This window comes from Sardina pilchardus, chromosome 22 (assembly GCF_963854185.1).
Source record: "Sardina pilchardus chromosome 22, fSarPil1.1, whole genome shotgun sequence".
In the NCBI taxonomy this organism is placed as follows: domain Eukaryota; kingdom Metazoa; phylum Chordata; class Actinopteri; order Clupeiformes; family Clupeidae; genus Sardina; species Sardina pilchardus.
The window spans coordinates 8028867-8041768 of NC_085015.1; the positions used below are offsets into that span (position 1 = coordinate 8028867).

The following is a 12902-nucleotide window of genomic DNA, read 5'->3' on the forward strand; positions in this document are numbered from 1 at the left end:
TTTCCTAGTGACAATGAATGGCAACAAACTTGACTCCGACCCTAACGAGCCCTCTTCCCAAAACATCCTACGTCACCAACGAAGGTGGATCATATTGGTAATGTCAACTTATTTATAAAGAGCGGCAGGATCATGACCTCTCCGATGTGTCTGTGGCTCTGTCAAAAGACAGGCAGATGAATATTGTTTGCGGAAAAAAATCGTCAATACACAGTAAGTCAATACTGTTGAGTTTTTTTTTTTTTTTTTTGCAAGATGGATAATAAAATATGTGCACACACAGGTGTTACTTTTGGAGAGTACGTGATACATGGTTTTACCAGAAATGTACGCTGTTGCTTTTTGACGGTGATGATAACCATTTTGCAATGTATGATATCTGCAGGCATTGTAAGGTCAACGTGAGAGATTTTAAGCCAACTGCCTACTGTCCCGTCTTCTCCAAACACGGATAATATTCACTTTTTCAATTCTGCCTGGTTGAGACCTCGAGGATGAACCTGTTTGAACTAGGCAACCTGTCCTTCCTTGCCACCGCAGTCGCGTCTATCCTGTCAGTTGTGCTACTCGTTGCCATATCGCAGCAGCTATGGACACTGCGATGGTCCGTCACCAGGGACAAGGACAGTGACTTGCCCCTTCCGAAGGGGTCTATGGGGTGGCCAGTGGTCGGGGAAACCCTCGACTGGCTTTTCCAGGTAACTTTTGCCTGTGCGTAAAGACGCGCGCAGTAGCCTTTTAACGCATGTGTTATATTTTCTAACGTGATTTGCACAGTCTCCTAAGAAGGCTGTGACTTGGCAGAGTTGCCATACCAAGCAAGGAGCCAACTGTCAATTTATCAGCTGTCAAATTCCTTGGTATTAGAAAGATGTTTGAGAAGAGGCGCACACAGACAACTCTATCAAGTGGTCGTTGCGCACAGAGTCTGGTTGTATTGCTCATGTTCCTCTGCACTGATGTAAGTTAATCGTTTCACATGTTTTTCTGTAGGGCTCAAACTTTCATGTGACGCGGCGAGAGAAATATGGCAGTGTTTTTAAAACGCACCTTCTGGGGAAACCAGTCATTCGTGTGACCGGAGCCGAGAACATTCGCAAGATTTTAATGGGCGAACACAGCCTTGTGTGCACGCAGTGGCCACAAAGCACGCGCATCATTCTGGGTCCACACACTCTGGCCAACTCGGTTGGTGAACTTCACAAGCGAAAACGAAAGGTGAGAGGTTTTGAGCAATTAAGAATAATCAATGAAGAATTCGATCGAAGTGTTTTTTTAAAATGTTTGCGCGTTTTTCTTCTCCGCTCAGATCCTTGCACACGCGTTCAGTCACGTCGCGTTTGAAACGTATCTTCCTCGCTTACAAGATGTCATCAAAAGAGAAGTGGCCAAGTGGTGTTCAGAACCGGGATCTATTGATGTCTATGCCGCCACCAAGGCGCTCACATTCCGTATAGCAGTGCAGGTGCTTCTGGGGCTGGATGCACCGGACGCCCAAATGGATTACCTCTCAAAAACATTTGAGCAACTCACTGACAACCTCTTCTCCCTTCCCATTGACGTGTCTTTCAGTGGGCTCCGTAAAGTGAGTAAAAATATTTCCTCAATTATATTGGAACGTGACGTACGGAGGCACGCACGTGTAGCGGTTCAATTAGTTTGCGTTACACATTCGTTTTCATTTCTCTCATTTGGCAATCTATGGCATAAATGTATTTTGATTGTGCAATGTATCTTTCTTTAAAGGGTATGAACGCCAGAGACATCCTCCATAACGTTATAGAGAAAATGATTGAGGAAAAGCTCCAGAAACAATGGAACGGATATAACGACGCTTTCGATTATATTCTGAGAAGTGCCAAAGAAAACCACAATGATATAACTCTCCAAGAACTTAAGGTACTTCATTATTTGCTGAAGTATGTATTTGGCGACTCTTGTGCTATGAGAGAGCGTGTTCATTCATTCATTCATTCATTCATCCCCCCCTCCTCTCCCCCCTCTCTCTTTCTCTCTCTCTCTCTCTCTCTCTCTCTCTCTCTCTCTCTCAGGAGACTGCAGTAGAACTCATTTTCGCCGCACATGCCACCACAGCCAGCGCATCCACGTCGCTCATCCTTCTCTTGCTCCTGCATCCATCCGTTGCTCAGAAATCCAGGGGGGAAATCGAGTCGTCGGAACTTGGGCACACTATAAACCGAATAAGTGCCCCCCGCCTGTCACCAGAAAACTCGGAGGAAACGAGCAGGAGTAGAGAATTAGAGGCGGCCCCCCTAGATAATCGCAATGCTACTCCCATTGCTCAATTATACAACGGGAAAGTCGGACCCAGCTATCAACTACCTCATCTAACCTTGGAAAAACTAAGCCGGATGCGATATTTAGACTGTGTCGTCAAAGAAGTCCTCCGACTTTTCCCACCTGTTTCAGGCGGTTACAGGACAGTTTTGAAGACATTTGAACTGGATGTAAGTATGAGCAAACAAGTCTGGCAAAGACTGCCATTAAGAAAACACACTATAACACCACACCAATGTTTGTAGGACATGAAGACTCTTATCACACAATTATTTTCAACTCAATTCAAAGAACTTTATTTTTCCGTTAGGAACTTCACATGTGGAGAAGCAGCACATACCATCACACACACACACACACACACACACACACACACACACACACACACACACACACACACACACACACACACACACACACACTCTCTAAAATATAATAATAAATACAATACATAAAATACATAAATACATAAAAGAAGACTAAGAGTTTTATAGTACCCCAGTAAAGTTTATTTCACGTCTGGCATTAAAATTAAATCTGCAACGGGCACAACGAGTCTGGAAAACCAGCAGCGCAAGCAGGCACAATAGCCAATTTATTGACACACAATGAAGCACTAATCAGAGTGGTTTGTAGCGTTTCTTAATATCTGGAGGGACATGCCAGAGGGAGACTTTCATGGAGATGGAAATAGTGTGATTTTAAAGGCATTCGATTAGTGTGCTGAGAACTTCATCTGTGCGCCGACTTAAACGTGTTTGCGCGTGACATGGAACTGCTCGGTATTAAAGCAGCATGGTTTTGCACAGTAATACATTAGCTTAAGATCGTGCGTGGCAGCGTGGAGGTATTAAAGCGTTGCAAAGCGCCTTTGGCGTCATTCCAGGACAGTCTGCTTGTCGTTACCGAACTTCCGGCGTCGGCAGCGGTGTACAGTGACTTTTGGACTCTGGAAGGTGTCATGCCAACTTGAGTCATCCATTGGCTCTCACTCAGTATCACTTCCCATGACGTTTGTCTCTAGCTATCTCACATTCCAACTTGGTAATTCATCTTTATCGTTTACTGGCATGAAAAATGTCACTCTGACATTGATCACGATGCCAAGTCCAGTAACCATATTGAAGCCTCGTCCAATTCTGTTACCTCCCACCTCCATTGTTTGCAAACAATGTTAGTCAGTCATCTCAGATATCAGTGTCAGTAGAATTTCATTCTGCTTACTCAAATACTGCAGACAAAACATGGCTCTAAATGTAAAAAAAGTGCTAATTAAGTTTAGTTACATCCAAGAGGATTCCAGGATTTTGTGCCAGGCCTTGCTAACACCAAACCTATTTTCAAATGAGATCTGTCAATTACAAAACCAGCTATGAAATAGAACTTAAGTTGGAACATTAAACTGAAGCTTTACAAATACAGTTCTTTACTTTGTTTCAAAAGAAATACACAACCATGTCAATTTAAAACATCAGCGCACCGATTGGCTGTGCCAATCATCCTCCTGTGTCTGTCAATGTACAAAGCCCACCCCTTACTGAATAAGCGGTTTTGATTGGTTCCTGGAATTTTGGTGATTTGGAATCAGCTCAAAATGGAGGATTGCTAGATAGACATGCAGAGCAAACTCATATACACTACCACCTTCATCTAGGCTACATAAGAGCCCCTCATTACATAAACATGTTTATTTATTCATTTATTTTTAAATATATAAATTTAGCAACATCACTTCCTGTCTCTTTTCCAGGGATTCCAGATTCCAAAAGGGTGGAGTGTCATGTACAGCATCCGTGACACCCACGAGACCGCTCCCGTGTACCAGTGTCCGGAGCAGTTTGACCCCGAGCGCTTCGGGCCGGAGCGGGACGAGGCGTCCAGGGGCGGCCGCTTCAGCTACGTGCCCTTCGGTGGCGGGGTGCGGGGCTGCGTGGGCAAGGAGCTGGCGCAGGTCATCATCAAGACGCTGGCCGCCGAGCTCCTGGCCACCGCCGACTGGAGGATGGCCACCAAGAAGCCGCCGCGGATGCAGACGGTGCCCGTCGTCCACCCTGTCAACGGCCTCCACGTCCACTTCAACTACAGGCACCCCTGAGAGACTTCCAGCTTTTGGTCCAGCTGCTTTTTTTGTTTCAGGGGGTTTCCACTAATTACGACCACACGTTTATTGTCTGGGTGGCTGTGGCCTGTGAAAGCGTTACAACAAGCAAACATACAAGTCTATAACTCTACATGAGATCTCTATCACTGTTTCTGTGTGACAACACATATCAAGGACATGATGTCTGGCTGGCACAGCTGAGAGTGCAGAGGCTCTGCAGGGTTCTGTATATGCAATCAGGCAGTTGGTGGTGTAGAGTTACTCAACTTTTGATACAAACATGGGTTTTAACTGGAAGAGGCCCAATCTCGCATAGGATGGGGATGGAGAAGGTACACATTTTTGGGAGAAGACAGTCTTTAAGAAGGTAGATATAGTTTCTATCTCAGATGTGGTAGATAGAAAGCAGAAAGTTGATCAGACAGAAAGTGAGGAAGATAAAGACAGAACAAGAAAGTGGCACCGCTTTAAAGAAATGTGTGACCTCAAAGGTTTGTTACAAGTTGAGAGCTCTTTCTACATTGTACAAAGTGTGTGTATGTGTATATATGTATATGTTTGTATTCATTTTTAATTCAGATTTAGACATTCGTACATTTTTATAGCAAGTCTTATTACACTACAATACCAGAGTATATTTACCAAATTAGGGTGACAAAAGTGTATATTTGTTAATATGTCCTTTATAAAAGAGGGATAGTTTAGTTGATCTGTACTGCATTGAAAATCTTTAAAGACGGCAACAAACATGATCAATGACTTTTCAGTGCCCTTTATTTAATTGTGGGTTTCTGCTATGTATTCAAGTGAGGTTTGAGTTAATGATGCGTGAATAAATGACAAGCCAATTCAAACAAATCAATTCCATGTGCTGTGATATCATTTCGTTATCCACAGATCACTGGCTGACAGATGCGTAAACCAGTGATTTTAATTATTGACGCATCCTTCCAAAATGATCTCCATGTCTCCATAATTGCAGGAGAACACGCCAGATAAGTGCTCTGGCCTCGGCTCGGAGCTGTACGCTTTTCCGCAACAAACTGATGCTCCTCTTGGTGCGTTTCAAGCAGACAGGCACTTCGCTATACCGCTGGTGACAACTGCGTCTGTTACACACTCTCTTGCGCCAGATCCTTTTGTGAGGTGCCTATAATGACACTAGCATATGGTTATTCATTGTAAGAGGTGGTCAGCTGTTGAGCAGCATTTAATCAACACGTTTGCCAAACAATTAGGAGGTAATTGCTCTTACTTAGGACTTATGACATGCATAAAAAAGGGGGCCGTCGTTCAATAAGATTACTCCATACAGAGCGCGGGGAGCAAGCCCTTCGAAAGGGTTGCACCTTGGGACTCTGAGCGTTGACCCTCCCGTGAACCGCTCAGCTACACCCTCCTGACCCCCTCCCGCGGAGCCAACAGTTCAGACTACGTACACAGGGGCTATGTGTCATGTAAACTCATAAATCAAACCCGTCCGCGTCATATCTCCATATAAATACGCCATTCGTTCGTGCCACGTGTCGCAGTGGGTGAACTAACAAAGGAATATGTTGGATTTTTTTTAGCGTGCCTGAGAAAGTGAAAATAACCTGAGTGGAGAGCGCGGAATTTCCTTTGGGAAGTCATTAAAACGCTGTTACAGCTTTGTGAACAAATGTAATAATCTCATTATCAGTTGCTTTATGGCCTGTCAATTCATCGTGTTTGCTATCCAAGAATAATATGGTTAACATTTTTTGTTGTGATAAAAAATATTCAAGCGCCCCCGTCAACAACTCCAATTAAAGTTTCTTTTCATACAACTGAACGGGTTGTTCATCTCTTGACCCAATTACCAGATTACTGTAAGTGTTTTTAATTATCTCTTTTATTTGATTTGTGTGATTGACAGCCAGTGAATGGATCACAGTGGGGATAATAAAGCCTCGCTGCAGTAATTACTGCCTCTTGGGCTCCCGTATCTCGTTATTTGATGGACAGTGAACTTGGCGAGCTTTGCGCTAGAGTTCACCGGGATGTCAGGGTCCGTGTTGCATAGGTCACGCGCGGGTCAGCGCTTGGGAACGTGGGGAAGAGCCCTTGGGGAATTGCAGAAGCCTCCAGCACGATAGCGTTAACGATGCGCGCTTTCTGTCTCACCGTACAAACCACGTCGCACACAGACACGCACACACACACAAAATGTTTTAGGTGACTTGAAAAATGCGAACGCGTCGGCAACTACTTGGGTGGCGAATTTTAAGTTATATCAAAAATCTATTATTATTATTATTATTATAACAAAAGTAAACACAATTTGCTACGCAAAATCAGATGTTAGGAAATCCTTTAACGCGACACTACTGTGAAGTATTGCTTTACGAATTGACACATCTACACTGATGTTTTAAGCTAATCGCGCTCATCTGTAATTTGACTAGAACTGGCAGCTTGCCCAGGTAGAACGCGCATTTGTTTATTTATTTTCTATTTCAAGGGAGAATGCAATTTCCTCACATGGCCACAGTTGGTTGGAGCATTAGGCTCCAATAACGACAGATAAAAAAAAAACTGGTTTTCCTATGATGATCATGATGAAGCGTGCATTAGGCTAATACTTCATTCCATATTTATAGCTGTACAGTGAGAATGAACTACACTTGAACTTCGGGTGGCATCTTTGTAACGTACCAGATTGCGTTGATACAGTTCAGCTTTTTTACATTGTTTACGATTACCAGCAGGGGAAGCGCGTAATTGCATAAATTCACCAAGATGGCACAGTTTGACGGCTCACCCTGGGTCGGCTATTCGATCCGGTTAAGCAAGTGTTAACAGCCAAGTATTACAGCGGGTGTGTAGAAATGTGATCCGAGTCAATGGCATTAAATGAATGAAGCCTGCGAAGCTGCCCAACGTGGATGTCAAATGCATGACTTCTCTCTGTCTTCGCCCGTGGTCCCCACAAAGAATCAAAGGTGAAACGCAGGGCAAGCGCTCCGGCAGCAAAGTGGGACACATCAAAGAATGAGAAACGGGAAATCCATAATGCGTTGCTGTAAAATTTGGAGCCATTCTGTCTCTTCCTTGACTGACTACCCGGTCTGCCCCTTTTCCACGTTATGGCTGTCGTAAAAAAAGTAATTCTCAATGCGGTGGGTGGTTCATGGTGTTTACTTCTGGTGTACCGGTAACCTTGCTTCGCTCTGTCACTTCTTAAGCTGACCCAAGTTTGAACCCGCCGCAAGCTAGCGATCATATTTTTTTTTATGTCGGTGAGTCCCTCCACGCTCTGATCCGCTGTCATTAGTTACACGGGGAGGCAGTAAATGCGAGGTAGTTAGGAACGAGGTTAAAGTCTGGAATTTGATTAGAAACGCTGAACAGTGTCAGTTGTCCATAGCCAGTTCGAGTCTTGAAACTTGCTCCAACTTTTCCCACGAATTTAAAGCTTGTATAAAATAAAATAATTTGCGCCACAGTACAAGATACAAAACAATTTGACTACCAGACTATCATTTCACTATCTGATTCGCCTTTATCGATGGTGGTGAGTTTAATTGGACGGGGATTATGTTTGAGGTAAATAGAGGATTTAAATAGTTTAAATGCAACTCAATTAAACCCGCCCAAGCACTGCAGACAGCGCTTAAGTCGAAGTAATGAGTGTAAACTACCGAATATTCCCGACAAAGAACCTTGGGTGCTTCCCATTGTGTCGGGGAATTAACACCTTTTCAAAGTTAAATCCTCGGATTGTCTAAGTTTCAACAGGAGGTAGTATTAAAATGCGCCTGTAACAAATGGCTCAGGGTTTAGAGCGGCTTCTGCCCTGTGTGGGCGGGGCGAGATGACACCACAATTAAAGATGAACTTTGTGTGAACTAATTTATCCGCACAAGGTAAAAGGAGGCTGAGACGCGGCGTATATAAAGGCCGCATAAACACAGAGACATTTCACTTGTGCGTAAACACTGCTCCTGATATTTTGGCTGCGACTCCTTCAGAAAAAAAGCCATCATCATGGGTTTCTATTCTCTGGCTGTAACTTTACTTTGCACTCTGGTGCTTCCAGTTCTGCTATTTTTAGTAGCGGTGAAATTGTGGGAGATTTTCATGATCCGTGGACACGACTCCAGCTGCCCACGTCCCCTGCCCCCAGGTACAATGGGCATACCGTTCATTGGAGAGACGCTTCAACTGATTCTTCAGGTATGTCCCAGTTCTGTTCCTTTTAGTGAAATTCCTCATTTTGCAGTGTTTTTATATGAAAGTTAGACGGACAACTATAGCTAAAACTCCCGTTCGCCGAGTATTTATGATACAGTTGTCCTTTTAAAAAGAAACCAGTCCTTAATCCATGCGCATAACACGTATCTTTCTTCTGACTTCAGAGGAGAAAATTCTTGCGGATGAAGCGGCAGAAATATGGATATATCTACAAAACTCACCTATTCGGCAATCCTACTGTGCGCGTACTGGGCGCTGACAACGTGAGACAGATTCTGTTGGGCGAACACAAACTTGTTGCTGCCCAGTGGCCCGCCTCCGTAAGGACCATCCTGGGCTCAGATACTCTCTCCAATGTCCACGGATCCCAACACAAGAACAAGAAAAGGGTAAGAAAACCATTGCTATGTCCTAATACTACTGTCCGCTGTCCTTTCTTAATATTGCTTGGTCGAGTATAATCTCAGTGAACGTGAAATTAATCCATGAACTCAATTCGCAATTTCGCAGGCGATTATGAAGGCATTTTCCCGGGAAGCGCTCGAGCACTATATCCCAGTCATCCAGGAGGAGGTTAGGAGCGCGCTGAAGGACTGGCTTCAGCGCGACGCGTGTGTGCTCGTGTACCCCGAGATGAAGCGACTTATGTTCCGCATCGCAATGAGGATCCTTCTCGGTTTCGAGCCTGATCAGATCAAGACTGACGAGCAGCAGCTGGTCGAAGCGTTCGAGGAAATGATCAAGAATCTGTTTTCTCTCCCAATTGACGTGCCTTTCAGTGGTCTCTATCGGGTGAGTAACTTGACTTTTATATTTTCTCATAATATTTAATATAATCACAAAAAAAAAAAAAAAAAGTTTGGAAACGGTCTAGAAATGAGAACATTGACCTGTTATGCTAACGTTGGGGTGTTTGTTGTCTTTGTAGGGACTGAAAGCCCGCAATTTTATCCACTCCAAAATTGAAGAGAACATTCAGAAGAAACTCCAAGAGGAGGATTCTGAGCGCCAGTACAAAGATGCTCTTCAGTTACTGATCGAGAACAGCAGGAAATGTGAAGAGCCCTTTAGTATGCAGGTAAGAGTCTCACACTCAACTGTTCTTTACTCACGTGCTATCTGCACTCACACATCCAAGAGCAGTCACACAGTTGCCTTCAGCTTTAACAGTATTGTTAAAGTGCAGTGCAGTATGTAGCAGTTTCTTAATGAATACATTTGTTTTCCCCAGGCAATAAAGGAAGCTGCCACAGAGTTGTTATTTGGAGGGCACGAGACCACTGCCAGCACAGCCACTTCCCTGGTGATGTTTCTTGGGCTGCATCCAGAAGTTGTCCAGAAAGTGCGCGAGGAACTGCATGAGAAGGTGAGCTACTACCTACACACCTTTACCAATTCTTATTCTCTATTTTCATTCATGCTTTTAAATGCATTTAATTTGTGTAATAAATAGGTGTGATCATTTCATTTATTCTCTATCAAAAGGGGAGGCTAATTTTATGCACAGATCACACGACCAGAGTTTGACTGAAGAACCTGTCGCCTAACCCAAAAGTTTTGTTTTATGTGCATTGCAGGAGGAGGCTGGGATGTACTCAGAGGGAAAGACTCCGAGCATGGAGTTGTTGGAGCAGCTGAAGTACACTGGCAGTGTGATCAAGGAGACTCTCCGCATCAACCCTCCGGTCCCTGGGGGCTTCCGAGTCGCCCTCAAGACATTTGAACTCAACGTAAGTCTTTTCTTAGCCATTTCTTTGTTAAATATCAAGGTTTAAACTGGGAGGTGGAAGTCGAGAGCCCAGTACATTTTAGTTTTGTTAGAAATTCCAGAGGAAATCGAAGGCACACGATTTACTTCTGTTTGGGTCAATAAGTTTACTTCTGGATTTGTCATTTTAGGGAATGTCAGAGTGTTTAGAAATCTGCAGTTTATGTTTCAGGCTCCAATTTTCCCTTTTTGAACCTTTTAACTGACTCCTCTCTCTCCACCTCTGCTGCACAGGGTTACCAGATTCCTAAGGGCTGGAATGTCATCTACAGCATCTGTGACACCCACGACGTCGCAGACATCTTCCCCAACAAGGAGGACTTCCGTCCGGAGCGCTTTATGTCCAAGGCGTCCGAGGACTCCTCGAGGTTCAACTACATCCCGTTCGGTGGTGGCTCGCGCATGTGTGTGGGGAAGGAGTTTGCCAAGGTGCTCCTCAAAACATTCCTCATCGAGCTCACGCAGCAGTGTAACTGGACTCTGTCAAATGGACCCCCAACCATGAAAACCGCACCGACGGTATACCCTTCGGACAACCTTCCCACCCGATTCAGTAGTTACGTTAAAAATTAATAACCCACTTCAACACCTCAACCCTCCAACTCTTCCCCCCACCCCTCAAAAATCTGTATATTGCCAATTAGCATGGAAGATGTACATAGACATATTTAAAATGTTTTAGATGAAATGACTGGGTATTTAACATTTTTATATATATGATTTTTGTTAATACAGATAGATGTATGTATGTATGTAAATATATATATAAAACTCCATATTTTTTAAACAAAGGGCACTCTGTTCATGGACTACTTGAATTCTTTTCTCAGGTGTCCGTGATGTATATTTGTAATGTAGCCATTTTATATAGTGTTTTTTGTATTGTATGGAACTTATTTAAATGAGACTTTATTGTATGGGCTTTATTTAATAAAAAAAAAGCAATTTACACTGATGTGTGGGTTATGCCTCTTTGAACCAGACAAACACCAGCACCAAAACTCAAAGCAGTTTCATTCATGCAGGTCAAAACCTACGTATATTTCCTCAATTCCTAGAGATCACCTTGGTTATACAAGGGGGGGAAAAAACGTATCTTTCAGATTGGAGCTTGGAAATACACTTCATCACAGATGCACAGAGCCTCAACACTCGCAGCTGAAGTAGTTTGTAATGATGGCTGTGAATGAATACATGTAAACAAACCCTAACACTAACACAAACAAACAATCTCCAAAGTAATCTGTGTTATCTAAATGAATGGTCTGCATAAACATGAGCATAATCTCAAGGACACTGGTGGGCAGAAAGCCATGCAGGCAAAGGATTGGGAGCAGTAAAGTACATTCACTTTGGTTCCGGCTCTAGAGTTGAGTTGAAGGTGAATTACAGCGATATCACATTTATATCTATTTCTCAAGGTCACCAAGTACTGTCGGTACGGAAAGGGGGGGGGGGGGGATCGGTTCTGTCTAGCTCGAGTAGCTACAGACAACAGCAAGAGCTGCTAAGCAGTTACACTAGAGTGCTACACTTTGGGGGCATGTTCAAGAGCCCCCATATTCATGCCCCCAGAGTGTGGCACTGCTACCTAGTAGCTTTCTAGAAGGATCGAAACATGTTCTTAGGCCCACGTGTCCTCTTTTTTGAAGCCTGAGATGTCTTTTTAAGTGAGATTTATAAATCATGCTTTATTGTTCCCAGGGGGGACATGTGTTGACACAGCCTGTACACACGTTTAATAAATAACAAGAACATGTACACAAACAAATAACACACTCCTCCACAGACAGACAGACACTGCTACCGTCTTGCCAGATTGTGTGTGTTTGTGTGTGTGTGTGTGTGTGCACTGTGCATAAGTGAGTGTGCATGAGTGAGTGTGTTTGTTTGTGTCTAGGAGGTTGATGAGCAATGCTGGTGAATGCAGAGATTGTTTGTGGTTTGTGTGTGTGTGTGTGTGTGTGTGTGTGTGTGTGTGTGTGTGTGTGTGTGTGTGTGTATAGGCTGGGCCCTGGGCCCGTGCCGGGCGGTCTGATTTACACCCACTCCCCAGCCTCTGTGCCTGACACCTTTATGCCCGCCCCACCTATCGGCGAGAACCTCAAGTCTCCATGATGGATGCGGCTGAACTTTTCCTCCTCGCATCCTCTGAGGGATATCCGCCTGACCTATTGTTCAACGCCGACAGAGCACAGACGGTGAAAAAAAAAACACGCCGAAAGCGTTCTGTTTTGTTTTGTGTTTCGCCCGAATTCACACGTATTTTTTTGCAGAATTTATAGTGGCCAAATTGAAAAAAGGATTTAGACCCGTTCCTCTCTTTAATCAGCCTCGGATGTGTAAATCAATGTAATGGTTATTGGCCCTGCATCGTAGCTAGGCTAGGGCCGTATACTCACTGGGTGTGCTGTTTGGTTATTGAAAAATCCCAAGGATGCAGGGGGAAAAAGTTGGCGCCCAAACACGTTTTTCTTTCTCTTCGCAAAGTTTTATCAAAGCGAGTTAATCCTTCAAAGA

General features: G+C 44.0%; 2 protein-coding genes across 2 annotated transcripts; both read left to right on the forward strand.

The window, feature by feature from the left end:
* The first annotated feature begins 494 nt into the window (after positions 1 to 494).
* On the forward strand, positions 495 to 4482 carry LOC134070559 (cytochrome P450 26C1-like). Its single transcript, XM_062526948.1, has 7 exons — positions 495 to 698; positions 994 to 1218; positions 1310 to 1585; positions 1747 to 1899; positions 2052 to 2192; positions 2316 to 2468; positions 4049 to 4482. Exons 1-7 carry the CDS (start codon positions 495 to 497, stop codon positions 4391 to 4393), a joined length of 1497 nt encoding a protein of 498 aa, XP_062382932.1. The 3' UTR covers positions 4394 to 4482.
* Positions 4483 to 8336: 3854 nt separating this feature from the next.
* On the forward strand, positions 8337 to 11325 carry LOC134069933 (cytochrome P450 26A1). Its single transcript, XM_062526082.1, has 7 exons — positions 8337 to 8596; positions 8779 to 9003; positions 9125 to 9406; positions 9543 to 9692; positions 9846 to 9980; positions 10192 to 10344; positions 10617 to 11325. The coding sequence occupies exons 1-7, from the start codon at positions 8408 to 8410 to the stop codon at positions 10953 to 10955; spliced, it is 1473 nt and encodes a 490-aa protein (XP_062382066.1). The 5' UTR covers positions 8337 to 8407; the 3' UTR covers positions 10956 to 11325.
* The last annotated feature ends 1577 nt before the right edge of the window (positions 11326 to 12902 follow it).

Excerpts from the sequence above, each read along its gene's own strand:
- LOC134069933 (XM_062526082.1), top strand. The coding sequence starts at position 8,408 with ATGGGTTTCTATTCTCTGGCTGTAACTTTACTTTGCACTCTGGTGCTT. Across the intron at positions 9,407-9,542 it reads CTTTCAGTGGTCTCTATCGG|GGACTGAAAGCCCGCAATTT; the intron begins GTGAGTAACTTG and ends TTGTCTTTGTAG. Across the intron at positions 9,693-9,845 it reads AAGAGCCCTTTAGTATGCAG|GCAATAAAGGAAGCTGCCAC; the intron begins GTAAGAGTCTCA and ends TGTTTTCCCCAG.
- LOC134070559 (XM_062526948.1), top strand. The coding sequence starts at position 495 with ATGAACCTGTTTGAACTAGGCAACCTGTCCTTCCTTGCCACCGCAGTC. Across the intron at positions 699-993 it reads CCCTCGACTGGCTTTTCCAG|GGCTCAAACTTTCATGTGAC; the intron begins GTAACTTTTGCC and ends GTTTTTCTGTAG. Across the intron at positions 1,219-1,309 it reads TTCACAAGCGAAAACGAAAG|ATCCTTGCACACGCGTTCAG; the intron begins GTGAGAGGTTTT and ends TTCTCCGCTCAG.